This window comes from Artemia sp. Qi Xiang Cuo, chromosome 11 (assembly GCF_049724085.1).
Source record: "Artemia sp. Qi Xiang Cuo chromosome 11, ASM4972408v1, whole genome shotgun sequence".
NCBI classification, from domain to species: domain Eukaryota; kingdom Metazoa; phylum Arthropoda; class Branchiopoda; order Anostraca; family Artemiidae; genus Artemia; species Artemia sp. Qi Xiang Cuo.
In genome coordinates, this window is record NC_142804.1 from 67,222,287 (window position 1) to 67,248,594 (window position 26,308).

The window sequence follows — 26,308 nt, forward strand, 5'->3', positions numbered from 1 at the left end:
AACCCAAAACTAACAGAAATTAAATAAATAATCATAGCAAAAAAACATACAACAAGTAATAATACAAATGAATAAATAAATCTTAAAGCGAGTAATGCTTAAATTGGATATGCAAATCAAGCTTAAAATGAAAAAAATATTTTGCTATTGAAGTATAAATGAAACCCAAAACGAACAGAAATTAAATAAAGAATTAATGCAAACAAACATACAATAGGTACTAATATAAATGAGTAAAAAAAATCTTAAAACAAGTGAAACCTAAATTGAATATGCAAATCAAGCTTGAAACGAACAAATATCACTACAAACAAGAGTTAGGGTATCGTCTCCATCTCTCACTGTAAAAGTCTAAAGCCTATTGCGTCATGGCGCTTTACTGAATTGTATTACAAATATTTTATTTTGTGCTTAATATTGAGAATAAACATTAAAATTACAGTAAAATTTTGAACTGATGAGCTTCAGAAATTAATATCATTATACGTCAAGTATTCAGTTTAATTTATTAGCTCTTTCTAAAATTTGTGAAGACCCCTAAAATTGTTCCCTTCCTTAACTGTAAAAACTTAAAGCCTGCTGCGTCATTAGCGCTTCACTGTAAACGAATCATATTACAAATATTTTCTTTTCCAGTTCTTACAGCATTGAAAATGAAAATCAAATTACAGTGAAATAAAATCTTGAACTGATGGATCTTTAAACAATTAACATCATTGTATATGAAATATTCAATTTGTTTTTGTTTATACTTTCCAAGACTGTTCAAGACACATATAGTTTTCAGTAAAGAGCCATGACGCAGTAGATTTTTTTACAGTGAGAGAAGGAGACGATACCCAAACTCTTGTTTGTAGTGAAATTTGTTCGTTTCAAGCTTGATTTGCATATTCAATTTAAATTTCACTCGTTTTAAGATTTATTTGATCATTTACACTAGTATCTATTGTATGTTTGTTTGTATTGATTGTTTATTTAATTTCTGTTCGTTTTGGGTTTCATTTATACTTCAATAGCAATTTTTTTTTTTAGTTTTAAGCTAGATTTTCGTGTTCAATTTAAGAATTACTAGCTTTAAGATTTATTTATTCATTTATATTATTACTTTTTTTATGTTTTTTTGCTATGATTGTTTATTTAGTTTGTGTTCGTTTTGGGTTTAATTTATTCTTCAATAGTAATTTCTGGTCATTTTGAGTTTGAATTTTAACAGGTATTTGTATTTGCTGATCTTAAGTTTAAATGGCCTTTACTTTTCTTTGAAAAACTTTTTTTTTTGGATTTTTTTTTTTTGAGTTTTTTTTTTATAGTTTTTTGTTCGTTTTTGTTAGCAAAAAGTTTTAAGTTTTTAAAAATACCTTATTTCAAAATCAAACTTTTTTTTAAATCAAATTTTCATCAAAGTATCAAAACTAGTATCAAAGTAAAAAATGGGTTGTGTCCACCTCGGAGTTTTTATTATCTGATGTTTGAGCTATTTTTAACAAAATGGCTATAACAAAAAATTATCGGATGGGTTAGGGGAATAAGGGTGTGGGGGTGCTAATTGCCCTTCGATCTCTTTTGAATCTTTAGAAGTGAACTAGAACTTTCCATTTTCAATCAAATGAACCCTCTCTGAAGTTTTTACGAGTATCCCTTCTATAAGAACCATATATGCACCCTGGGCATAACTTACAACGCCTTTCCCCGAGCCCTGGGGGGTGGTGTCGACCCCGATGTTTTAATATCTGATGTTTGAAACTATTTTTAACAAAATGGCAGCCTCAAGATTTTTATCGGATGGGTTTGGAGAAGAAAAAGGCGTTGAGGGAGGAGGGACTAGTTGCCCTCTGATCTCTTTTGACTCTGAGAAAGTAAACTAGAACTTTCAATTTCAAATCAAACGAGCCCTCTCTGAAGTTTATGCGAGCATCCCTTTCATAAGAACCATATACGGCCCCAGGAAATAACTTACAACTCCTGCTGCCCGGGTCCCTGGGGGTTGTGTCGACACCGGAGTTTTTGTTATCTGACCTTTGAACTATTTTAAAAATGCCCATCTCAAAATTTGTAATGTGTTTGCGAAAAAAGGGCATGGGTGCGGCTAGTTTCCCTCCTATCTCTTTTGACTCTTAAAAATTGAACTAGAACTTTCAAATTCTAATCGAATAATCCTTCGCTAAAGTTAATAGGAGCATCCCTTCCATATGAGTCATATATGCCCCCTGTGTATAACTTAACACTTCTGCCCCCCGGGCCCTGGGGGTTGTGTTGATACCGGAGTTTTGTTGTCTGGCCTTAGAACTATTTTTAACAAAATGGCTACAAAATTTTTATCGGATGCATTTGGGAGAAAAGTGGCGTGGTGGGGATAGTTGCCCTCTGATCTCTTTTGGCTCTTAAAAACCGAAATAGGACTGTCAATTTCCAATAAAATGAGCCCTGTCTGAAGTTTGTACGAGCATCTCTTCCGTAACAGCTAGTTATGCCCGCCGGGCATAACTTACAACGCATACCCCGGGCCCTGAAGGATTGTGTCGGCCAGGAGTTTTCATTATATGATCTTTGAACAATTTTGGAAAAATGGCTCTCTCAAAGTTCTTATCGGATGGGTTTGAGGAAAAGAGGGCTTGGCGGGGGGGGGGCTAGTTACCCTCCGATCTTTTTGTACTCTAAAATAGTGAACGAAAACTTTCAATTTCCAATCAAATGAGCCCTCTCCGAAGTTAATACGAGCGTCTCTTCCATAAGAAACATAAATTTTTATCGGATGGGTTTCAAACTTTTTATCGGGTGGATTTGGATGAAAAAGGGTGTTTTGGGGGGAGGGGGCTAGTTGCCAGCGGATATCTTTTGACTCTTAAAAAGTGCACTAGGACTTTCAATTTCTCTGAAAAGATTCGGAGGGCAACAATCTCTTGAAACGTTTGTAGCGGGTGGGTTTGGGGAAAAAGGGAGTGGGGGGGGGGACTAGGTGCCCTTGAATCTCTTGACTCTTAAAAAGTGAACTAGAACTTTCAATTTCCAATCAAATTAGCCCTCAATGAAGTTTATACGAGTATCCCTTTCATAAGAACCGTACATGCCGTCAGGGCATAACTTGGACGCCTTCCCCCGGGCCTTGGGGGGGAATGTATTGACACCGGTGTTTTTTTTTATCTGACCTTTGAACTATTTAAAAAAAAAAATATCTATCTCAAAATTTTCATCAGATAGGTTTGGAAAAAGAAGGCGTGGGGGGGGGGGGGGCTAGTCGCCCTCCGATCTTTTTGTTCTCTAAAATAGTGAACGAAAACTTTCAATTTACAATCAAATGAGCACTCTCCGAAGTTTATACGAACATCCCTTCCATAAGAAGCATAAATTTTTATCGAATGGGTTTCAAACTTTTTATCGGGTGGGTTTGGATGAAAAAGGGTGTGTTGGGGGGAGGGGGCTAGTTGCCATCGGATATCTTTTGACTCTTAAAAAGTGAACTTGAACTTTCAATTTCCAATCAAAAGAGCCCCCTCTGAAGTTTATACGAGCATTCCTTTCATAAGAACCATATACACCCCCAGGACAACACTCACAACGCCTACCACCCGGCCCTGGGGGGTTGTGTCGACACCTAAGTTTTTGTTATCTAATTTTTGAATAATTTTAAAAAGAATGGCTCTCTCAAAATTTGTATCGGATGGGTTTGGGGAAAAAGGGCGTGGGGGGGGGGCTAGTTGTCCTTTAATCTCTTGAATCTTTAAAAGTGGACTAGAACTTTCAATTTCAAATCAAATGAGCCCTTTATGAAGTTTATACGAGCATCCCTTTTATAAGAACCATACATGCCTTCAGGGCATAACTTAGATCGCCGTCCCCCGGGCCCTGGGGGGTTATATTGACACCGGAATTTTTCTTATCCAACCTTTGAATTATATTTATCAAAATAACTATCTCAAAATTTTTATCAGATGGGTTTGGAAAAACCAGGCGTGGAGGGGGGTGGGCTAGTTACCCTCGGATCTCTTTGGACTCTTAAAAAGTGAGCTCGAACTTTCAATGAACCCTCACTGAAGTTTATACGAGCATTGCTTTCATAAGAACCATATATTTCCCAGGCATAACTTACAGCGCCTGCCCCCGGGCCCTCGGGGGTTGTGTAGACACCTGAGTTTTTGTTATCTGACTTTTGAACAATTTTAACAAAAGGGTTATCTCAAAATTTTTATCAGATGCATTTTGGGAACAAGAGGCGGGGGGGCTAGTTGCCCTCCAATCTTTTTAGACTCTCAAGAACTGATCTAGAACTTTCAATTTCCAATCAAATGAGCCCTCTCTGAAGTTTTTACGAGCATCTCTTCCATAAGAACCATATATTCTCCCAGAGCATAACTTTCAACGCCTCTCCTCGGGCTCTGGGGGGCTTTGTCGACCCCGGAGTTTTCGTTATATGGTATTTGAACAATTGTTTTTAATGGCTCTCTCAAAGTTCTTATTGGATGGGTTTGAGGAAAAATCGGGCTTGGATGGGGGGGCTAGGTGCCCTCCGATCTCTTTTGACTCTTAAAAAGTGAATTATAACTTTCAATTCCCAATCAAATGAGCCCTCTTTGAAGTTTATACGAGCATCCCTTCCATAAGAACCATATATGCCTCTAAGGCAAGTTTACACAGCCTGCCCCCGGGCCCAGGGGAGTTGTTTTAACACCGGAGTTTTTGTCATATGGACTATGAACTATATTTAAGAAAATGGCTATCTCCAAATTTTTATTGGATGCATTTGGGAAAAAAGGGGGTGGGGTGCTTGTTACCCTCCGATATCTTTTGACTCTTAATAAGGGCACTAGAACTCTCGATTTCCAATCGAATGAGCCCCCTTTGAAGTTTAAAACTAGAACTTTCAATTTCCAATCTAATGATTCCTCTGAAGTTTATACGAGCATCCCTTTCATAAGAACCATATATGCCCCCAATACAACACTTACAACGCCTACTCCCCCGGGCCCTGGGGGATTTCGTCGGCACTGGTTTTTTGTTATCTAATTTTTAAACAGTTTTTTTAATGGCTATCTCAAAGTTTGTAGCGGGTGGGTTTGGGGGAAAAGGGAGGGGGGCTAGTTGCCCTTGAATCTCTTGACTCTTAAAAAGTGAACTAGAACTTTCAATTTCCAATGAAATTAGCCCTCTATGAAGTTTATACGAGCATCCCTTTCATAAGAACCATACACGTCTCAGGGCAAAACCTAGAACGCCTTCCCCCGGGCCTGGGGGGGGGGGGAGAATGTATTGAAACCGGTTTTTTCCTTATCCGACCTTTGAACTATAAAAAAAAATGTCTATCTCACAATTTTCATCAGATAGGTTTGGAAAAAGAAGGCGTGGGAGGGGGTGGGGGGGCTAGTTGCCCTCCGATCTTTTTGTACTCTAAAATAGTGAACGAAAACTTTCAATTTCCAATCAAATGAGCCCTCTCCGAAGTTTATACGAGCATCCCTTCCATAAGAAGCATAAATTTTTATCGGATGGGTTTCAAACTTTTTCTCGGGTGGGTTTGGATGAAAAAAGGGTGTGTTGGGGGGAGGGAGCTAGTTGACATCGGATATCTTTTGACTCTTAAAAAGTGAACTTGAACTTTCAATTTCCAATCAAATGAGCCCTCTCTGAAGTTTATACGAGCATTCCTTTCATAAGAACCATATACGCCCCCAGGACAACACTTACAACGCCTACCACCGGGCCCTGGGGGGCTGTATCGTCACCAAAGTTTTGTTATCTAACTTTTGAACAATTTAAAAAAAAAGGCTATCTCAAAATTTGTATGGGATGGGTTAGGGGAAAAAAGTGCGTGGGGGGGGCTAGTTGTCCTTTAATCTCTTGAATCTTTTAAAGTGGACTAGAACTTTCAATTTCAAATCAAATGAGCCCTCTATGAAGTTTTTACGAGCATCCCTTTTATAAGAACCATACTTGCCTTCAGGGCATAACTTAGAACGCCTTCCCCCGGGCCCTGGGAGGTTGTACTGACACCGGAATTTTTCTTATCCAACCTTTGAACTATTTTTTATCAAAATGTCTATCTAAAAATTTTTATCAGATGAGTTTGGAAAAAGAAGGCGTGGGGGGGGGGGCGGGTGGGGCTAGTTGCCCTCGGATCTCTTTTGACTCTTAAAAAGTTGACTCGAACTTTCAATGAGCCCTCTCTGAAGTTTATACGAGCATTGCTTTCATAAGAACCATATATTCCCCAGGGCATAACTTACAATGCCTGCCCCCGGGCCCTGGGGGGTTGTGTAGACACCTGAGTTTTTGTTATCTGACTTTTGAACAATTTTTAACAAAATGGCTATCTCAAAATTTTTATCGGATGCATTTGGGAACAAGAGGCGGGTGGCTAGTTGCCCTCCTATCTTTTTAGACTCTCAAGAACTGAACTAGAACTTTCAATTTCCAATCAAATGAGCCCTTTCTGAAGTTTTTACGAGCATCTCTTCCATAAGAACCATATATTCCCCCAGGGCATAACTTTCAACGCCTCTCCTCGGGCTCTGGGGGGCTTTGTCGACCCCGGAGTTTTTGTTATATGGTCTTTGAACTCTTTTTTTTAAATGGCTCTCTCAAAGTTCTTATCGGATGGGTTTGAGGAAAAAGCGGGCTTGGATAGGGGGGGGGGCTAGGTGCCCTCCAATCTCTTTTGACTCTTCGAAAGTGAACTACAACTTTCAATTTCCAATCAAATGACCCGTCTTTGAAATATATACAATAGACACCTCCGCAAGAACCCTATTTTTACTAACGGTATAATTTTCCGCGCCTACACTAGCGCCCAGGGGGTCGTTTCGACCCCAAAGTTTTCATTTTATGGTCTATGAACTATTTTTAACAAAATGGATATCTCAAAATTTTTATCGGATGCATTTGGGAAAAAAGGGCGTGGGGTGCTTGTTACCCTCCGATATCTTTTGACTCTTAATAAGGGCACTAGAACTCTCGATTTCCAATCGAATGAGCCCCCTTTTAAGTTTAGAACTAGAACTTTCAATTACCAATCTAATGATTACTCTGAAGTTTATACGAACATCCCTTTCATAAGAACCATATATGCCCCCAGTACAACACTTACAACGCCTACTCCCCCGGGCCCTGGGGGATTTCGTCGGCACTGGATTTTTGTTATCTAATTTTTAAACAGTTTTTTTTTTATTGGCTATTTCAAGTTTGTAGCGGGTGGGTTTGGGGAAAAAGGGAGTGGGGGGCTAGTTGCCCTTGAATCTCTTGACTCTTAAAAAATTAACTAGAACTTTCAATTTTCAATCAAATTAGCCCTCTATGAAGTTTATACGAGCATCCCTTTCATAAGAACTATACATGCCCTTAGGACATAACTCAGAACGCCTTCCCCCGGGCCTTGGGGGGAGGGGATGTATTGACACCGGTGTTTTCCTTATCTGACCTTTGAACTATTTTTAAAAAAATGTCTATCACAAAATTTTCATCTGATAGGTTTGGAAAAAGAAGGTGTGGGGGGGCTAGTTGCCCCCCCCCCCTAGAATCTCTTTTGACTCTTAAAAAGTGAACTCGAACTTTCAATTTCTAATCAAATGAGCCTTCTCTGAAGTTTGTACGAGCATCCCTTTCATAAGAGCCATATATGCCCCCTGGGCATAACTTACAACACCTGCTTCCGGGCCCTGGGGGGCTGTGTAGACACCTGAGTTTTTGTTATCTGACTTTTGAACAATTTTCAACAAAATGGCTATCTCAAAATTGTTCTCGGATGTATTTGGGGAAAAAGGGGCGTGGGGGGTGGAAAATTTGCCTTCCAGTCTCTTATGACTCTCAAAAACTGAACTAGAACTTTCAATTTCCAATCAAATGAGCCCTCTGAAGTTTTTACGAGCATCCCTTTCATAAGAACCATATATTCCCCCGGGGCATAACTTACAGTGCCTGCCCCCGGTGCCCTCCTAGGTGCCCTCCGATCTCTTGACTCTTAAAAAGTGAACTAGAACTTACAAAGCCTGTCACCGGCTCCTGGGGGGTTATATCAACACCGAAGTTTCTGTTATATGATCTCGGAACTATTTCTAACAAAGTGGCTATCTCAAAATTTTTATCTGATGCATTCGGAAAAAAAAGTGAACTATAACTTTCAATTTCAAATCAAACGAGCCCTCTCTGAAGTTTATACGAGCATTCCTTCCATAAGAACAATATATGCCCCCAGGGCATAACTTACAACGTCTACCCCCGGGCCCTTGGGGGCTGCGTCGACCCCAGAGTTTTTGTTATGTGATCATTGAACTATTTTTAACAAAATGGCTATCTCAAAATTTTTATCGGATGTATTCGGGGAAAAAAGGGCGTGGGGGCGGGGCTAGTTGCCCTCTGATCACTTTTGATTCTTAAAAAGGGCACTAGAACTTTTGATTTCCAATCTAATGAGCCCCCTTTTAAGTTTTTACGACGACCCCTTACATATGAAGTGCCTCTGGGAAAAAAGATATTAATAAAACATTGGAGCCGTATGGCCTTTACTATAGGCAACGCCATAGCGTTGCCTCTGATTGGCCTTTGATTGACCTTGTTATTCGGTCCTTCTTTGAACCAAACCTTTTCTTGTGTTGTCCATCATGTTTTTAAAACCAAATTATATATATATATATATATATATATATATATATATATATATATATATATATATATATATATATATATATATATATATATATTTCGCTATCACGCTTTAGTTTGACACGTCTTTATTACTTACTTTATAAAAAAGATTGTTGTAAAAATACTATTTGCAGACAAGATGGAATGATGGCAGTGAGGTATACAGGGGGCTTGGGGCCTAGGCCTCCTCCACCCGAAATCCTAAATTATTTTGAATTTCTGGGCACTTCGTATTCAAATTATTAAATAAAGTTTAGTTTTATTATTAGCCCCTCCGCCAAGGAGATATTGCTTACATGGCTGAATGATGTTACACGCAATAATATATTGCGGGATGAGGTACAAACTGGTCAAAACCCAAGAAACCAATGAATTGTACGAAAAATGTATGAAAATGCGAGGGAAACCGTGAAGACTTGACATTTTGTTTGGGGGAGGTTGAGTTTCTCTCCCTCTGCCTGTGGGCCTGATGAGATTAGTAGTAAGATTTAAAAACTACAGAATTTGGAGATGGGGAGGTCTTTGACATACAAATAATAAAATGTTTGAAGTAAAAAAAGGAAACGGAAGTAATAACGATAAAAAATAGCTGATTTAATCAGTTTTCTAATTTGTTACTAAAGAAAGCGATAACCAAAAATTACTATTCTTGTTTTTGTTACTTACTGTGATAGTTTTACAACTATATAAATATCACTACTGGGGTTGTTAATATTGAAAGAATGGTTTTATACTTTCATCGGTTACTTGTCAACACATTTATACTGCTGAGCTGAATACGCCACAAAGAAAAGTCCTGTTTTGAAAATATGGCTAAGTATGTATAGAAGTAGCCTTTTTTGTTATTCTGTCAGTAAACATCTTAATTGGATCAAGATAGACACGAAATAATCTAATAAATAAGAAAAGGTTTTGGTTGAAAAAGTATCAGTTTAACTAAAAAAAGCTCTACCTCGTATTTACCTTCAGAATTTTCTTTTTACGCTAAATGAAAACTCTTGATGATTTTTTTTCCTTTTTTAGACACTTTCGAAACCTGAAGTATTGGCTACCATTAAATTCACCTCAGAGGCTGATGAGAAGGAAAAAAGTGTTGAGAAAACTTTAACGGCTGAGAAAGTTGCTGAGGTTTTGGATTCGTTTATGGAAATCGATAAATCAACACTCAGTAATGCTGAAACCTTTGCATCTATGGAAGTTGAAAGTAGTCTGCCATCTGAGACTTTGCCAGAAGAACTAGTCAGAAAACAATACGATTCTGATGATAAGCATGAAGAATCGCCGCTACAAGACATGCAGGTCGAGGAAGAAACTGACCAATTTGTCACCTTTAATCCTCCAATAGTGATGGCAGAAGCCATCACTAAACCAGTAGACATGAATGCAAAACATGATTCTACTTTACTGGAAGTGTCATCCCTAGAAACTTCAATAACAAAGGGTAATATTGTAGAAGTAGGCGCAGACGTTTCAGTTCCAGATATCGAATTGAAAGAAGTTATTAAGACATCAAAGCAAGATGTTCGTAAAAGAGAAGAACTTCATATGAGTCTCGAAGAGGCTGGAGCAACGGGAGAAGTAAATGTTTTGACTTTAGAAAGGAGATCTGAAAAAGAAGTAACTACAGTTCATGATCAAAAACCTTGCGAGATAAAAGAAATTAGTGGAGATGCTGAAATACTTGCAACAGCACTAGGAAAATCACCTGTCCTGGCGGCACAGCCTTTAAGAGAGACTAGCTCTATTTTAAGTGAAAACCCTATGAAAATGGAAGAGATTGTCACCAGAACTGATGATCAAGTCGAGACTGAAATGGCTCCATCCTCCACTTTTGCAATAGGAACTCAAAAAGGGGTAGATACTGTTAGCAGGCAAGACTCTTGTATAGTCGAAGATGTTGATGAAGCAGTTGATAAAGAACATAGTGGAAATAAAACAAAAGTTTGCACGATCTCTGATGCGGATCTTACCAAACCGACGGCTGCTGCTACTTCTGAAGAGTCAACTCCCATTGATAAAGATGTTACATGCTCTTCTGATGCACAGCCAAAGAAAGTGATAAAAGAAGCTTTTGACGGTCAGGATTCATTAATAGCTGAAAAAGTAAAGTTGAATGCGGAAGAATCTAATGTTTCAATTATTCAAGATCTATCAACCGAAGTATCCGCTGAAACGTCTAAAGACGTGCTATTTGCTTCATCAGCAGATTCTGAAAAATATATAACCCCACTTAAGCCTCGAAGACTAACTAAGTACAAACGTTTATCAGAGATAGATATATCAAACATAATAAGCCCACTTGTCATCCCCAGCTATCCCCCAACGCCAAAGCCAAGAAAAGCAACAAGTTTTGTCCCACCCCCAAATTTCGATTCTTCATCAGAGTCATCTGAAGATGAAGGTGGACCATTGGAGGGCGAGCAGGAACCGGAGCAGGAAATAAAAGAAGCTGCATCGCTCACAAGTGACATAGCTCCTAAGCATAACGAGAATAATGCTATTTTTTTGTCAGAATCAGATGCTACACCGTCAAATAAAGGTGAAGAATTGTCTAGCATTATTAAAGAAGTTATGGATGTAGCTGATAGCATTGACTCAGTCTCTACGGAAAAAGTAAGATGTACTATAATTGGTATTGATCCCACAACTTCAGAGCTAAAGTCAGTAGGTATGCAGTCTCAAATGAGTCTTCCTGTTGATACAGAAGAAATGGGGGCTATCAGTGAAGGAAAAAGTGAGCAGAGTGATGAAGTTGCAGAAAGCAATAAGCAAATGTCAGCGGTTCAATCTGCGACTGAAGAACTGCCTCACTTGGAGCCAAATTTGATGGAAGTTGATTCGCTAGAAAACGTTTCTGTCCAGTTGGATATAGGTATTGACAAGGAAGCTAAAATACCTGGAGGCTCGCCTCTTCTGGAAACATTACCTGAAAGTAGTGCTTCAGTTCCTTCTGTAGAAGAAACTAGAGAATCTTTGGATCTCAATAAGGAAGAAATGAAAATACCTGAAAAGCTAGAGAAATCACCTGACAATACAGAGAACCGTAAATCCAAAACTGAGGTGAATCATGTTGGTGAGCCACTACCTGCTACCGAGGAACCAGTGAATGAAGGTGAAAGGAGCATTTCAACAGGGGAAGTAAAAGAAACAGTAGAAGATATTCAGGTCGAGAACGTTTTGAAAGAAGCTGAAACGTTGAACGTAACTGCAGCTATCAATAGTCCTTTATCAGAAAAACTTGTTGGTTCGACGTCAGCAGCTGGCAATGAAGTTGGAACAATTGAAACAACTGATGCATTTACTGCACATCCGTCAGAACAAGAAGAATTCGCTGATAAATTTGTTATCCAAACTCCAAAGATGAAAGTAGACAGGCCAAGGAAATCAAAAATTGCCTCAAAAAGAGTCTCCAAGGCAGATCTTACCGAGAAAACTTTTACCAGGCAAACAAGGAGTAGGTCCGAAGAAAAGGATCTAAGGTCGAAGGAACGCTCTTTATCACCGGCTATCTCTACGAAGTCTGGGCGTGAGACAGCAGAAATTACAACTACTTCATCAGATGAATTGACTGCTAAACCTGTTTCAGAGAAAATGGCAAAACAAAAGCATAAGAATAAAAAAACCATTAAAAAGGTTCGCGAGGAGGCTAAAGAAGAGTTGGAAGCTGCAGAAAAAAATAAGCTTCCTCTGAAAGGAAGCCCTGAAAGTGATGGTGCCAGTCCCCTTGCCGCTTTGACAGAAGGCAAAAGTCAGAGAAAGCTTCTGTCTGAAGAAGCTGACGAAAATTTCGGGCTTACACCAGGCAAAACAAGTCCAGTCAAAGCAGAGAAAGCGAAGAGAAAGAGGACGAGGCAATCACTTCAAAGTGAGCAAAGTCCCGATCTTTTTGCTACACACATAGAAAGAAGTCAGTCAACTGAACCTTCTCCCAAACGTCGTGGCAGACGAGCGTCTTCAGTTGAGGTTACATTGACCCCTACTCGAAGTTCTTCACGATTATCTGGCAGAAGAAGTGTTGATGTGATAGCTACCCCGATTAAAAGCTCTTCACGGCTCTCTGGAAGAAGAAGTGTCGATTTTGCTGGTACTCCGAGGAGAAGTTCCTCTCGACTCTCAGAAAAGATATCGACTGAAGAAGAAGGTTTTAATTTCTTTATTTTATTTTTTGGTGAAGAAGTCTACCAAGGCTTAGAAAAGCTTTAGTGATGTTTCACCTTTCTCTTTTTCTATGCTCAGAAAAAAAAGAGAAAGAGGAGAGGGGCAACGACTGAACAAGTCTTCGCTACAATCCAATACAAACGATAATATTCATACGTACATATACGAGTGCGTAGTGCGAGTATCTAGTATGCGTAGTATGCGTAGTATGCGTAGTATCTCGTAGTGCGAGATAAAAAATAAAAAGAGGCTTCCAAAAAGATTTTTTTTTTTTCTGAAAACAATCGATAAGTAAAGTAATCGATAAGAAAAGTAAAAAAAAGAGGGCTTCTGGAACTACATGAATTCCAACTAGTTTAAGACAGTAAATTAACTTCGAAAAAGAATTGTATGACTGGAAACAATCGATTTCATGAGAAGCAAATATAAAAAAAGAGGCTCCTGGAACTGTTTAAATTCCAACTAGTTTAAGACAGTAAATTAACTTCCAAAAAGAATTTATGACTGGAAACAATCGTTTTCAAGAAATTTAAAAAAAGGGGCTTTTAGAACTCTAGGAATTCCAACTAGTTTACGATAGTAAATTAACTTCCAAAAGGAATTTTATGACTGGAAACAATCGTTTTCAAGAGATTTAAAAAAAGAGGCTTCTGGAACTGTATGAATTCCACCTAGTTTAAGACAGTAAATTAACTTCCAAAAAGAATTTATTACTGGAAACAATCGTTTTCAAGAGATTTAAAAAAAGAGGCTTCTGGAACTGTATGAATTCCACCTAGTTTAAGACAGTAAATTAACTTCCAAAAAGAATTTTATGACTGGAAACAATTGTTTTCAAGAGGCTTCAAAAACTGTATGAATTCCACTTAGTTTAAGATAGTAAATTAACTTCCAAAAAGAATTTATGACGGGAAACAATCGTTTTCAAGAGATTTAAAAAAAGAGGCTTCTGGAACTGTATGAATTCCACCTAGTTTAAGACAGTAGATTAACTTCCAAAAAGAATTTTATGACTGGAAACAATCGTTTTCAAGAGGCTTCTGGAACTGTATGAATTCCACTTAGTTTAAGATAGTAGATTAACTTCTAAAAAGAATTTTATGACTGGAAACAATCGTTTTCAAGAGATTTAAAAAAAGAGGCTTCTGGAACTGTATGAGTTCTACCTAGTTTAAGACAGTAGATTAACTTCCAAAAAGAATTTTATGACTGGAAACAATCGTTTTCAAGAGATTTAAAAAAAGAGGCTTCTGGAACTGTATGAATTCCACCTAGTTTAAGACTTTAAATTAACTTCCAAAAAGAATTTATGACTGGAAACAATTGATTCTAAGAGAATTTTAAAAAAAAGAGGCCTCTGGAACCGTATGAATTCCAGCTTGTTTAAGAGAGTAAAGTAGCTTCGAAAAAGAATTTTATGACTGGAAACAATTGATTTCAAGAGAAGTAAAAAAAATTAAAATAGGCGTCTGGGACTGTATGAATTCCAACTAGTTTAAGAGAATAAATTAACTTTCAAAAAGGATTTCATAGCTGGGAACAATCGATTTCAGGCGAACTAAAGGCCTATATTTTCTTTTTAAATGCGAAATAAAGCAAAGATAATGGTTACAGAAGAGATTACTGGTTTCAAAAAACTAGACCTTTGTTTTTAGATACTATTTTGCATTTGCATGATCACTAGACCATTTCAAAAACATAACTTAAGATAATGGAGTAACTATGAAACAATCTCTAAATCATTCTGTTAGATTCGTGTAGGTACGCGTTAGATACGTTAGTTACGTGGCAGTACGCGGCAAAAAAAGTCCTCATTCAATAGTTTTACGGATTTTAAAAATCTGAACTATAGATCTCTAAATAACCAAAATAACAAACAGTTTGCATTTTTGGTGGGATGTCCTAACAAAATTACTTAGATTCTAGGGAATTTTACTCCGTTTCTGTTTTTGATAAAAAAAAAAAGACGTTCAGTTCTCTATTGTAGAGTAAATAATCGTACGTCACGCTCGACCATATTCCAGATGTGAGTGTGACCATTCGGACTATGGCTAAAAATCGATTTTAAGGTAGAATTGGTAAAAATGACGCGATCTCATTTTGGAGACATCATTGCTTGAACTACAATAATACACTTATCTGTTGTAATTTATGTATATTCTGGTTGAACTTTATTGTTTTGTGTAATTTCTGTTTGTTTCGGTTTTATTTCTTTATTTACAGTTTTTTTGTTCGTTTTAACATTTATTTCTTTTGTTTCAATTAATTTTTGCACGTTTTAAGTTCAATATCACTTTAGTTTTTGTTAAAGAATTTCTTTTTTTTTATTTAATCTAAGAAAATTAATGATATTTTTTACCATTGTATAAGCAGGGAGCTTTATTTACAGGGATTGTTTGCCAAATATTGCCTAATTAAACAGCAGTTTAATTTTTGAGATCTTTAATTGTAAAAAATTATACCATTTTGGTAGATATCAGTTTATAGCAGTGCTTCCCAAACGATTTTGGGCCATGCCCCACCTAGACGCCCCCTGATGCCCCCTTGTGATATTCAAATTTGTTATTCAAAATTTCACTTGCAATCACCTGAAGGAAGCTTGAAAGGCCATTAACTTGGTATCTTTTTTCGAGTTGTCCTCTAGGCAAATTTTGTACTAATGAAAAATATTGTCTAAATACAACACCTTTTATATAATTTATCAATGCAATATCATATACCTTTTTTGCTCTTTAAATGCATATAAATATGACGTCATTCGCATGAAAAATGTCCTTTTTCAAAATGACTCCTCTCTAGTATAATCTGCCAAAGGGTGCACGTCTTCCCTATGACCCACCAAAATATTGCCACGCCCCACCGGTGGGGCCTCTGCTCCACGTTGGGAATCACGGATCTATATAAGTGAGGTATATAGGTCTTTTTCTCATTCCTTTTCTATTGCATGCTGTGCGAGGTTGATTAAAAATTAACGAAAGTATTGTCCGAGGAGCGCTTATTCACTCTATGAACTTGCGGTTTAAAAAAAAACTTATTTTTATGTAACTTCTTTCTAATTCACTGTGCGATTTCTATTGCATTTTTTGTCTAGCTCCATTTGTTCATGGGATTTTTATCCAAATCAATTTCTTAATCTGTCCCGTTGAAACCCTCGTCCCCTGTGGGTGCCTTACTTTTTTTGTTAAATAAACAGTATCTGATAATATAGAATATCAGCTGTTTTTTTTATTTGTTTTTAATTCCCACCTCCACTCCTCTCAGTGACGACGACGTCGCAATATATATTTTATGCAACGATCGACATCGACCGCAATAATAACAGTAAATTTAGATTGGCATTCGAAATGATTATAGACTTTTATTCATAGTTGTAGTTTATTGTTAATACTAGGTACTAATAATTTTATTTGACGATGAGTCTTATCCTATTTATACATCACTCAAGTTCCTTTTTAAAGCCTTAATATTTCCAGACACTCCTAAAAATCGCCGCTCTTTGAGATTTTCACTAAATTCTCCAGCACTCAAGTCTTATCCTATTTATACATCACTAAGTTACTTTTTTAAAGCCTAGACATTTTCAGGCACTCCTAAAAAGCGCCGCTCTTTGAGAATTTCACTCAATTCTCCAGCACTCAAGTCTCATCCTATTTATACACCACTCAAGTTCCTTTTTTAAAGCCTTTATATTTTCAGGCACTCCCAAAAAGCGCCGCTCTTTGAGAATTTCACTCAATTCTCCAGAACTCAAGTCTTATCCTATTTATACATCGCTCAAGTTCCTTTTTAAAGCCTTTATATTTTCGGCACTCCCAAAAAGCGCCGCTCTTTGATAATGTCACTTGATTCTCTAGCACTCAAGTCTTATCCTATTTATACACCACTCAAGTTCCTTTTTTAAAGCCTTTATATTTTCAGGCACTCCCAAAAAGCGCCGCTCTTTGATAATGTCACTTAATTCTCTAGCACTCAAGTCTTATCCTGTTTATACATCACTCAAGTTCCTTTTTTAAAGCCTTAATATTTCCAGGCACTCCTATAAAGCGCCGCTCTTTGAGATTTTCACTAAATTCTCCAGCACTCAAGTCTTATCCTATTTATACATCACTCAAGTTCCTTTTTTAAAGCCTAGACATTTTCAGGCACTCCCAAAAAGCGCCGCTCTTTGAGAATTTCACTCAATTCTCCAGCAAAAGAAGAATTTCAAGCTGAACCTTCAGACATCCGGAGAGCTGAAGAGACTCAGAATTTGTAAGTAAACATTCATTTAAATGACCTGTTCTGGATTTAAACTGATTAAATTTAACAAGAAGATACATTGCTGGTTTTCATGTAAACTTATAAACCATTTCCAAGCTGTGTTTTTGTTCTTAGGTATCACAGAGATATTGTGCGTATATTCGTGTATATTTTTAGACGTATTTTAGTGTTGAGACGAACTTGTTAAGAGTAAGTTCAAGGAGGCAATTATTATAGAAATATTAATAATATATTCAACAAATTAATAATTTTTAGCTCAACATTCCCCTCGATATTCCCCAAAAGTATCAAGTTAATACCCGTAGCCGTTCCTGAGATATTGCAGATGCGTCTTTTTGACTACCTGGATGATGGTAACGTTCCCCTCAACATGGTTTTCCTATAAACTTACAAATCATCTCCGAGTTTTTTTGTAGGCATCGTGCCGTTTATTAGATGTATTGGGCGTGTAGTCTTGCATATTTTAATGTATTTTAGTTTTGTGAATGTAGGCTACTTAAGTGCATTTTAGTATGAGCTCGTCCCCTAACAATTTATTTAGTATTCGATATCCAAAACGTCTTTTAACGATTTTTGGTCTTAATCCTTATTTTTAAGACTTTGTGACCAAAACTTTGACTTCTTAAAGGTCTGTATGTGTTTTGAATATATTAAAGTCTCTTTTTTAAATAGACATGTTAAATATTTGGGTATTTGTCAGCACGTGGCTCACTAAACTGGTGAGGGGGGTGGGGAAACACGACTTTCCTTGTATTTGATCTAGGAGGAAGGCTGATGCTATTCCCTGCTAGATATGGTAACTCCGTCGATTTGGGCTGCTCCACGGACATCCTGAAGAGTATTTTATAGCTGTCTTACAGTTTGTTTTAGTTAAGCAAGCTCCAAAGACATTTCGAAAGTCGTGGTGGCCAATAAAAAGGTGCAGTTTTATGATTTTGAATCAGTAAAATTTAGCACAAGTCTTTCGCAAGCAACCGCGTGGCCGTTACAGCCCAAGGTAATCTTTTTATTCTTACAGCGCTGAAATATGAACTGAAAATTTGACAATAATGGGGATTGGGACGGTCTTCCAAGTACGTTTACTGCCAAGAATCGGAAAGCCTTCATCAAACAAGGTCCTGACAAGGCTGTTGAGACATATCAACAGGTCATATCAGATTCTATCGAAAATCATTTACCATCTAAGATGATACATATATCAAGCAAAGATAAACCCTGGCTTAACATTATAGGCAGTGCAACAGCTAGTCCTAAATCAGGACCTAAGTTTTTAGCAGCCTGACGTCATGAAATTCGTCGTGGAAAAAAAAAATGTATTTTAAAGCTTAGGCTAATGAAAATGTTTCTAAGTTTTTCAGGGAAAGGATATGGCAAAATTAGATTATTGTGGTTTTGTAATCTGAGTACAGTTTTGCAGTGGTAATATTTTGTCATATACATTGCCACAGCATAGTTAACAGTTAAAAATGTTAGTATAGTAATTTACCTTGAGGGCTCCCAGACAGCGGTGGGCCCTACGCCAATACCCTAAAGGTGAATGACGTTTTGTTTAATAAATTCAGCCATATCCTGTATTTAACCAATAGCTCAGATTTTTACCTATTAATTCCTTGATAAGAAATTGTATTAGTTTAGTTTTTTTATAATAAAAAAAAAACAAGTTGTTCCAAATATCCCTTTTTCAGTGAAGGGCAAATCACGTTAACCTTTTAGGGGTTTGAGGAAGCGGCAACATATTATATGGCAATATCCATACGTTTTATGTTTTATTTCTTCATTATTGGTAATTTCTGTTTGTTTCTGCCACACATGGGCTTATTTCTGCTCGTTTTCAGTTTGGAATTCGCTATTTACTTTTCATGGAAAAACTGATGATTTGATCTTCATAAGCTTAACACTGTTAAACAGAGCTGCATTTTATTTTATTTTTCAGACCAAATGCTGCTAAAAGACTACGGAAGAAGAGTGGAGAAAAGGCTCAAGAGAAAGAGAAAGCTGAAAAGTCGGAAGATTTTAATTCCGATTCCATCCCAGAAATTGAGAGTGCATCTCAGAAAAAGCAGGTAAAGTATAAGGTTTTATAAATTAAATGCAATATAAACTAAATAATAACACTCATCCAACAGATAGGAAACTCAGCATATAAGAAAAACAATTCCACCCTGCCGACAGATGAACGAAGAGGCGCCGATAGAGGGGGGGGGGCAATTGCCGTGCTACATTTTGAAAAATCTTTTTTTGGTATTTTATTTTAAAAGAATCGAAAGTAAAACAAAAAATGCCCTCCCTCTCTTGATTTTGAAAGGTGTGTTTTTCGTTATTTTAATTAAGTTATTTTAATTAATTTAAATTTGTTTATTAGTTACTTTAAGAAAAAACTGTTATTTTTGTCTACTTTATCACTTTCTGACACTGTCTTAGAGTATTGTCAATTAAGATTTGTCAGTTGATATGAACGCTCGGTCTTTTTTTATGGACCTGGCAATCATCACTGACCTTTGCTGGAAGATTCTTAAGGTAAGTTGACATATGTGAGCTAGTTTGATTAAAGGTAGTCTTATGAAATCTTGCCCCATTTACTTGGTTTTACCCCTTGATCTAAATTATTGGGTAGTGGCCAGAAATCATTAATATTGGGTAGTAATTATTGGGTAAGTGGTTATTGGTAACCACTTTATGAAGCTTACCCTCTTTATGAAGATCAAATCATTAGTAATTATTGGGTAAGTGGTAAGTAATTATTGGGTAGTGGCCAGAAAGTTAAACAGAAATCATTGAAAAATTGAGACGTAACGGGACCTACTGTGTTGAATCTAAGATAATAAAACACCATTTGCAGAATATCAGAGACATAGGACATAACGAAGTCATGGCCAAGCCTTTGTCAATGGGAAATTTTTTTTGCAATAAATGCTCATTTAATTCTCATGATTTAAAACATGGCTGCAAGTTTAGGGTGTCAAAGGCAACTTTCCCTGTGAATTTTGATTCTGTCTGATTCTGTTTCTCGTAGATAACAACAAATCTGTGTCTGGGCTCAGGTCTTCGAAACCAGGGCTTTAATACTGAAATATTTAAAAAGATCAACTCTGGTAACTAAAATTTTAGCTTATTCAACCCAACTCTCTTACTTGATGAGTGTGTGACTCCAAACTTTAATGTTTCATTGTAAGACTCTCTCTTCGATTTCAAAACATACATGTGGCTTCTGTTTTAACTTCGACAGTAGTAATAAAGCCGTTAGTAGTATCTTTGAATATACCAGAAACAGAAAATTGAACTCTGTGGCTTTAAATAAGAAATTTATATTATTAGATTTATTTATATTTATAAAATTTATTTATATTTATTTGTGAGTCTTTAACATCTGTATTCCACAGCTCACAACCCTTTGTAAAATAAACGTCCAAATTTTAAACATAACTCCAGGAGTTTACAGTAAATAGTTTGCAATCAATAACATCTGATTAATAGCAAATGAATGTCCTACAGCACGTGTAAGACTTGTCCACTTGACAGTTCAAATCAGTTTCTTAAAGTTTGTCCTCGAGCTACTTTCTCTCATTTTTTGCCCAGCTAAAAACAGGGGAGGAGGGTGCCTCCCTGTAACATTGTGTTAGATTGTGGCTTAAGTAGATCGATGATCGAAATAAAGAAATGTGTTATTTAATTCCTAGTTGTGAAAAAACGAAGTATATTCCTGAAATACCCCGTTTGCAAAAGGGTCTTTTTTCAAAACTGAGAATGTAAAGGCGAGTTTTCTACACAGGTAGAGTACAACCTTGAAATATGTAAAATATATTAAAGTTTGGACAGTTAAAAACAGGGGAGGAGGGTGCCTCCCTGTAACATTGTGGCTTAAGTAGATCGATGATCGAAATAAAGAAATGTGTTATTTAATTCCTAGTAGTGAAAAAACGAAGTATATTCCTGAAGTACCCCGTTTGCAAAAGGCACTTTTTTCAAAACTGAGAATTTCAAGGCGAGTTTTCTACACAGGTAGAGTACAACCTTGAAATATGTAAAATATATTAAAGTTTGGACAGTTAAAAACAGGGGAGGAGGGTGCCTCCCTGTAACATTGTGTTAGATTGTGGCTTAAGTAGATCGATGATCGAAATAAAGAAATGTGTTATTTAAATCCTAGTAGTGAAAAAACGAAGTATATTCCTGAAATACCCCGTTTGCAAAAGGGTCTTTTTTCAAAACTGAGAATGTTAAGGCGAGTTTTCTACACAGGTTGAGTACAACCTTGAAATATGTAAAATATATTAAAGTTTGGACAGTTAAAAACAGGGGAGGAGGGTGCCTCCCTGTAACATTGTGTTAGATTGTGGCTTAAGTAGATCGATGATCGAAATAAAGAAATGTGTTATTTAATTCCTAGTTGTGAAAAAACGAAGTATATTCCTGAAATACCCCGTTTGCAAAAGGGTCTTTTTTCAAAACTGAGAATTTCTAGGCGAGTTTTCTACTAAGGTTGAGTACAACCTTGGGATATATCAAATATATTAAAGTTTGGAAAGTGAAAAAAAGGGGAGGAGAGTGCCTCCCTGTAGCAGTGTGTTAGAGTGTGGCTTAAGTAGATCGATGATCGAAATAAAGAAATGTGTTATTTAATTCCTAGTAGTGAAAAAACGAAGTATATTCCTGAAATACCCCGTTTGCAAAAGGGTCTTTTTTCAAAACTGAGAATGTCAAGGTGAGTTTTCTACACAGGTAGAGTACAACCTTGGAATATATAAAATATATTAAAGTTTGGACAGTTAAAAACAGGGGAGGAGGGTGCCTCCCTGTAACATTGTGTTAGATTGTGGCTTAAGTAGATCGATGATCGAAATAAAGAAATATGTTATTTAATTCATAGTAGTGAAAAAACGAAGTATATTCCTGAAATACCCCGTTTGCAAAAGGCCCTTTTTTCAAAACTGAGAATGTCAAGGCGAGTTTTCTACACAGGTAGAGTACAACCTTGAAATATGTAAAATATATTGAAGTTTGGACAGTTAAAAACAGGGGAGAAGGGTGCCTCCCTGTAACATTGTGTTAGATTGTGGCTTAAGTATATCGAAGATCGAAATAAAGAAATGTGTTATTTAAATCCTAGTAGTGAAAAAACGAAGTATATTCCTGAAATACCCCGTTTGCAAAAGGGTCTTTTTTCAAAACTGAGAATTTCAAGGCGAGTTTTCTACACAGGTAGAGTACAACCTTGAAATATGTAAAATATATTAAAGTTTGGACAGTTAAAAACAGGGGAGGAGGTTGCCTCCCTGTAACATTGTGTTAGATTGTGGCTTAAGTAGATCGATGATCGAAATAAAGAAATGTGTTATTTAAATCCTAGTAGTGAAAAAACGAAGTATATTCCTGAAATACCCCGTTTGCAAAAGGGTCTTTTTTCAAAACTGAGAATTTCAAGGCGAGTTTTCTACACAGGTAGAGTACAACCTTGAAATATGTAAAATATATTAAAGTTTGGACAGTTAAAAACAGGGGAGGAGGGTGCCTCCCTGTAACATTGTGTTAGATTGTGGCTTAAGTAGATCGATGATCGAAATAAAGAAATGTGTTATTTAAATCCTAGTAGTGAAAAAACGAAGTATATTCCTGAAATACCCCGTTTGCAAAAGGGTCTTTTTTCAAAACTGAGAATTTCAAGGCGAGTTTTCTACACAGGTAGAGTACAACCTTGAAATATGTAAAATATATTAAAGTTTGGACAGTTAAAAACAGGGGAGGAGGGTGCCTCCCTGTAACATTGTGTTAGATTGTGGCTAAAGTAGATCGATGATCGAAATAAAGAAATGTGTTATTTAATTCCTAGTAGTGAAAAAACGAAGTATATTCCTGAAATACCCCGTTTGCAAAAGGCCCTTTTTTCAAAACTGAGAATGTCAAGGCGAGTTTTCTAGACAGGTAGAGTACAACCTTGAAATATGTAAAATATATTGAAGTTTGGACAGTTAAAAACAGGGGATGAGGTTGCCTCCCTGAAACATTGTGTTAGATTGTGGCTTAAGTAGATCGATGATCGAAATAAAGAAATATGTTATTTAATTCCTAGTAGTGAAAAAACGAAGTATATTCCTGAAATACCCCGTTTGCAAAACGGTCCTTTTTTCAAAACTGAGAATGTCAAGGCGAGTTTTCTACACAGGTAGAGTACAAACTTGAAATATGTAAAATATATTAAAGTTTGGACAGTTAAAAACAGGGGAGGAGGGTGCCTCCCTGTAACATTGTGTTAGATTGTGGCTTAAGTATATCGATGATCGAAATAAAGAAATGTGTTATTTAATTCCTAGTAGTGAAAAAACGAAGTATATTCCTGAAATACACCGTTTGCAAAACGGTCTTTTTTCAGAACTGAGAATGTCAAGGCGAGTTTTCTACACAGGTAGAGTACAACCTTGAAATATGTAAAATATATTAAAGTTTGGACAGTTAAAAACAGGGGAGGAGTGTGCCTCCCTGTAACATTGTGTTAGATTGTGGCTTAAGTAGATCGATGATCGAAATAAAGAAATATGTTATTTAATTCCTAGTAGTGAAAAAACGAAGTATATTCCTGAAATACCCCGTTTGCAAAAGGCCCTTTTTTCAAAACTGAGAATGTCAAGGCGAGTTTTCTACACAGGTAGAGTACAACCTTGAAATATTTAAAATATATTGAAGTTTGGACAGTTAAAAACAGGGGAGGAGGTTGCCTCCCTGTAACATTGTGTTAGATTGTGGCTTAAGTAGATCAATGATCGAAATAAAGAAATATGTTATTTAATTCCTAGTAGTGAAAAAACGAAGTATATTCCTGAAATACCCCGTTTGCAAAACGGTCTTTTTTCATAACTGAGAATGTCAAGGCGAGTTTTCTACACAGGTAGAGTACAACCTTGAAATATTTAAAATATATTGAAGTTTGGACAGTTAAAAACAGGGGATTAGGGTGCCTCCCTGTATCATTGTGGCTTAAGTAGATCGATGATCGAAATAAAGAAATGTTTTATTTAAATCCTAGAAGTGAAAAAACGAAGCATATTCCTGAAATACCCCGATTGCAAAAGGCCCTTTTTTCAAAACTGAGAATTTCAAGGCGAGTTTTCTACACAGGTAGAGTACAACCTTGAAATATGTAAAATATATTAAAGTTTGGACAGTTAAAAACAGGGGAGGAGGTTGCCTCCCTGTAACATTGTGTTAGATTGTGGCTTAAGTAGATCGATGATCGAAATAAAGAAATGTGTTATTTAATTCCTAGTAGTGAAAAAACGAAGTATATTCCTGAAATACCCCGTTTGCAAAAGGGTCTTTTTTCAAAACTGAGAATGTCAAGGCGAGTTTTCTACACAGGTTGAGTACAACCTTGAAATATGTAAAATATATTAAAGTTTGGACAGTTAAAAACAGGGGAGGAGGGTGCCTCCCTGTAGCATTGTGTTAGATTGTGGCTTAAGTAGATCGATGATCGAAATAAAGAAATGTGTTATTTAAATCCTAGTAGTGAAAAAACGAAGTATATTCCTGAAATACCCCGTTTGCAAAACGGTCTTTTTTCAGAACTGAGAATGTCAAGGCGAGTTTTCTACACAGGTAGAGTACAACCTTGAAATATATAAAATATATTAAAGTTTGGACAGTTAAAAACAGGGGAGGAGGGTGCCTCCCTGTAGCATTGTGGCTTAAGTAGATCGATGATCGAAATAAAGAAATGTGTTATTTAATTCCTAGTAGTGAAAAAACGAAGCATATTCCTGAAATACCCCGTTTGCAAAAGGGTCTTTTTTCAAAACTGAGAATGTCAAGGCGAGTTTTCTACACAGGTTGAGTACAACCTTGAAATATATAAAATATATTAAAGTTTGGACAGTTAAAAACAGGGGAAGAGGGTGCCTCCCTGTACCATTTTGTTAGATTGTGGCTTAAGTAGATCGATGATCGAAATAAAGAAATGTGTTATTTAATTCCTAGTAGTGAAAAAACGAAGTATATTCCTGAAATACCCCGTTTGCAAAAGGGTCTTTTTTCAAAACTGAGAATGTCAAGGCGAGTTTTCTACACAGGTAGAGTACAACCTTGAAATATGTAAAATATATTAAAGGTTGGACAGTTAAAAACAGGGGAGGAGGGTGCCTCCCTGTAACATTGTGTTAGATTGTGGCTTAAGTAGATCAATGATCGAAATAAAGAAATATGTGATTTAATTCCTAGTAGTGAAAAAACGAAGCATATTCCTGAAATACCCCGTTTGCAAAACGGTCTTTTTTCAGAACTGAGAATGTCAAGGCGAGTTTTCTACACAGGTTGAGTACAACCTTGAAATATATAAAATATATTAAAGTTTGGACAGTTAAAAACAGGGGAGGAGGGTGCCTCCCTGTAGCATTTTGTTAGAGTGTGGCTTAAGTAGATCGATGATCGAAATAAAGAAATGTGTTATTTAATTCCTAGTAGTGAAAAAACGAAGTATATTCCTGAAATACCCCGTTTGCAAAAGGGTCTTTTTTCAAAACTGAGAATTTCAAGGCGAGTTTTATACACAGGTAGAGTACAACCTTGAAATATATAAAATATATTATAGGTTGGACAGTTAAAAACAGGGGAGGAGGGTGCCTCCCTGTAGCATTGTGTTAGATTGTGGCTTAAGTAGATCGATGATCGAAATAAAGAAATGTGTTATTTAAATCCTAGTGAAAAAAAAAACGAAGTATATTCCTGAAATACCCCGTTTGCAAAAGGGTCTTTTTTCAAAACTGAGAATGTCAAGGCGAGTTTTCTACACAGGTAGAGTACAACCTTGAAATATGTAAAATATATTAAAGTTTGGACAGTTAAAAAAAGGGGAGCAGGGTGCCTCACTGTAACATTGTGTTAGATTGTGGCTTAAGTAGATCGATGATCGAAATAAAGAAATGTGTTATTTAATTCCTAGTAGTGAAAAAACGAAGTATATTTTTGAAATACCCCGTTTGCAAAAGGGTCTTTTTTCAAAACTGAGAATGTCAAGGCGAGTTTTCTACACATGTAGAGTACAACCTTGGAATATGTAAATTATATTAAAGTTTGTACAGTTAAAAACAGGGGAGGAGGGTGCCTCCCTGTAACTTTGTGTTAGATTGTGTCTTAAGTAGATCGATGATCGAAATAAAGAAATGTGTTATTTAAATCCTAGTAGTGAAAAAACGATGTATATTTTTGAAATACCCCGTTTGCAAAAGGGTCTTTTTTCAAAACTGAGAATGTCAAGGCGAGTTTTCTACAC

General features: G+C 36.5%; 1 protein-coding gene across 1 annotated transcript in view; it reads left to right on the forward strand.

The window, feature by feature from the left end:
• The window catches only part of LOC148947264 (uncharacterized), a 124,087-nt gene that overhangs the window by 73,341 nt on the left and 24,438 nt on the right, over positions 1-26,308 (forward strand). The window contains exons 15-17 of the mRNA XM_089096962.1: positions 9,655-12,772; positions 16,932-17,040; positions 18,983-19,112. Of these exons, the coding sequence (XP_088953088.1) occupies positions 9,655-12,772; positions 16,932-17,040; positions 18,983-19,112 (3,357 nt within the window). The remainder of the gene's footprint in view (positions 1-9,654; positions 12,773-16,931; positions 17,041-18,982; positions 19,113-26,308) is intronic.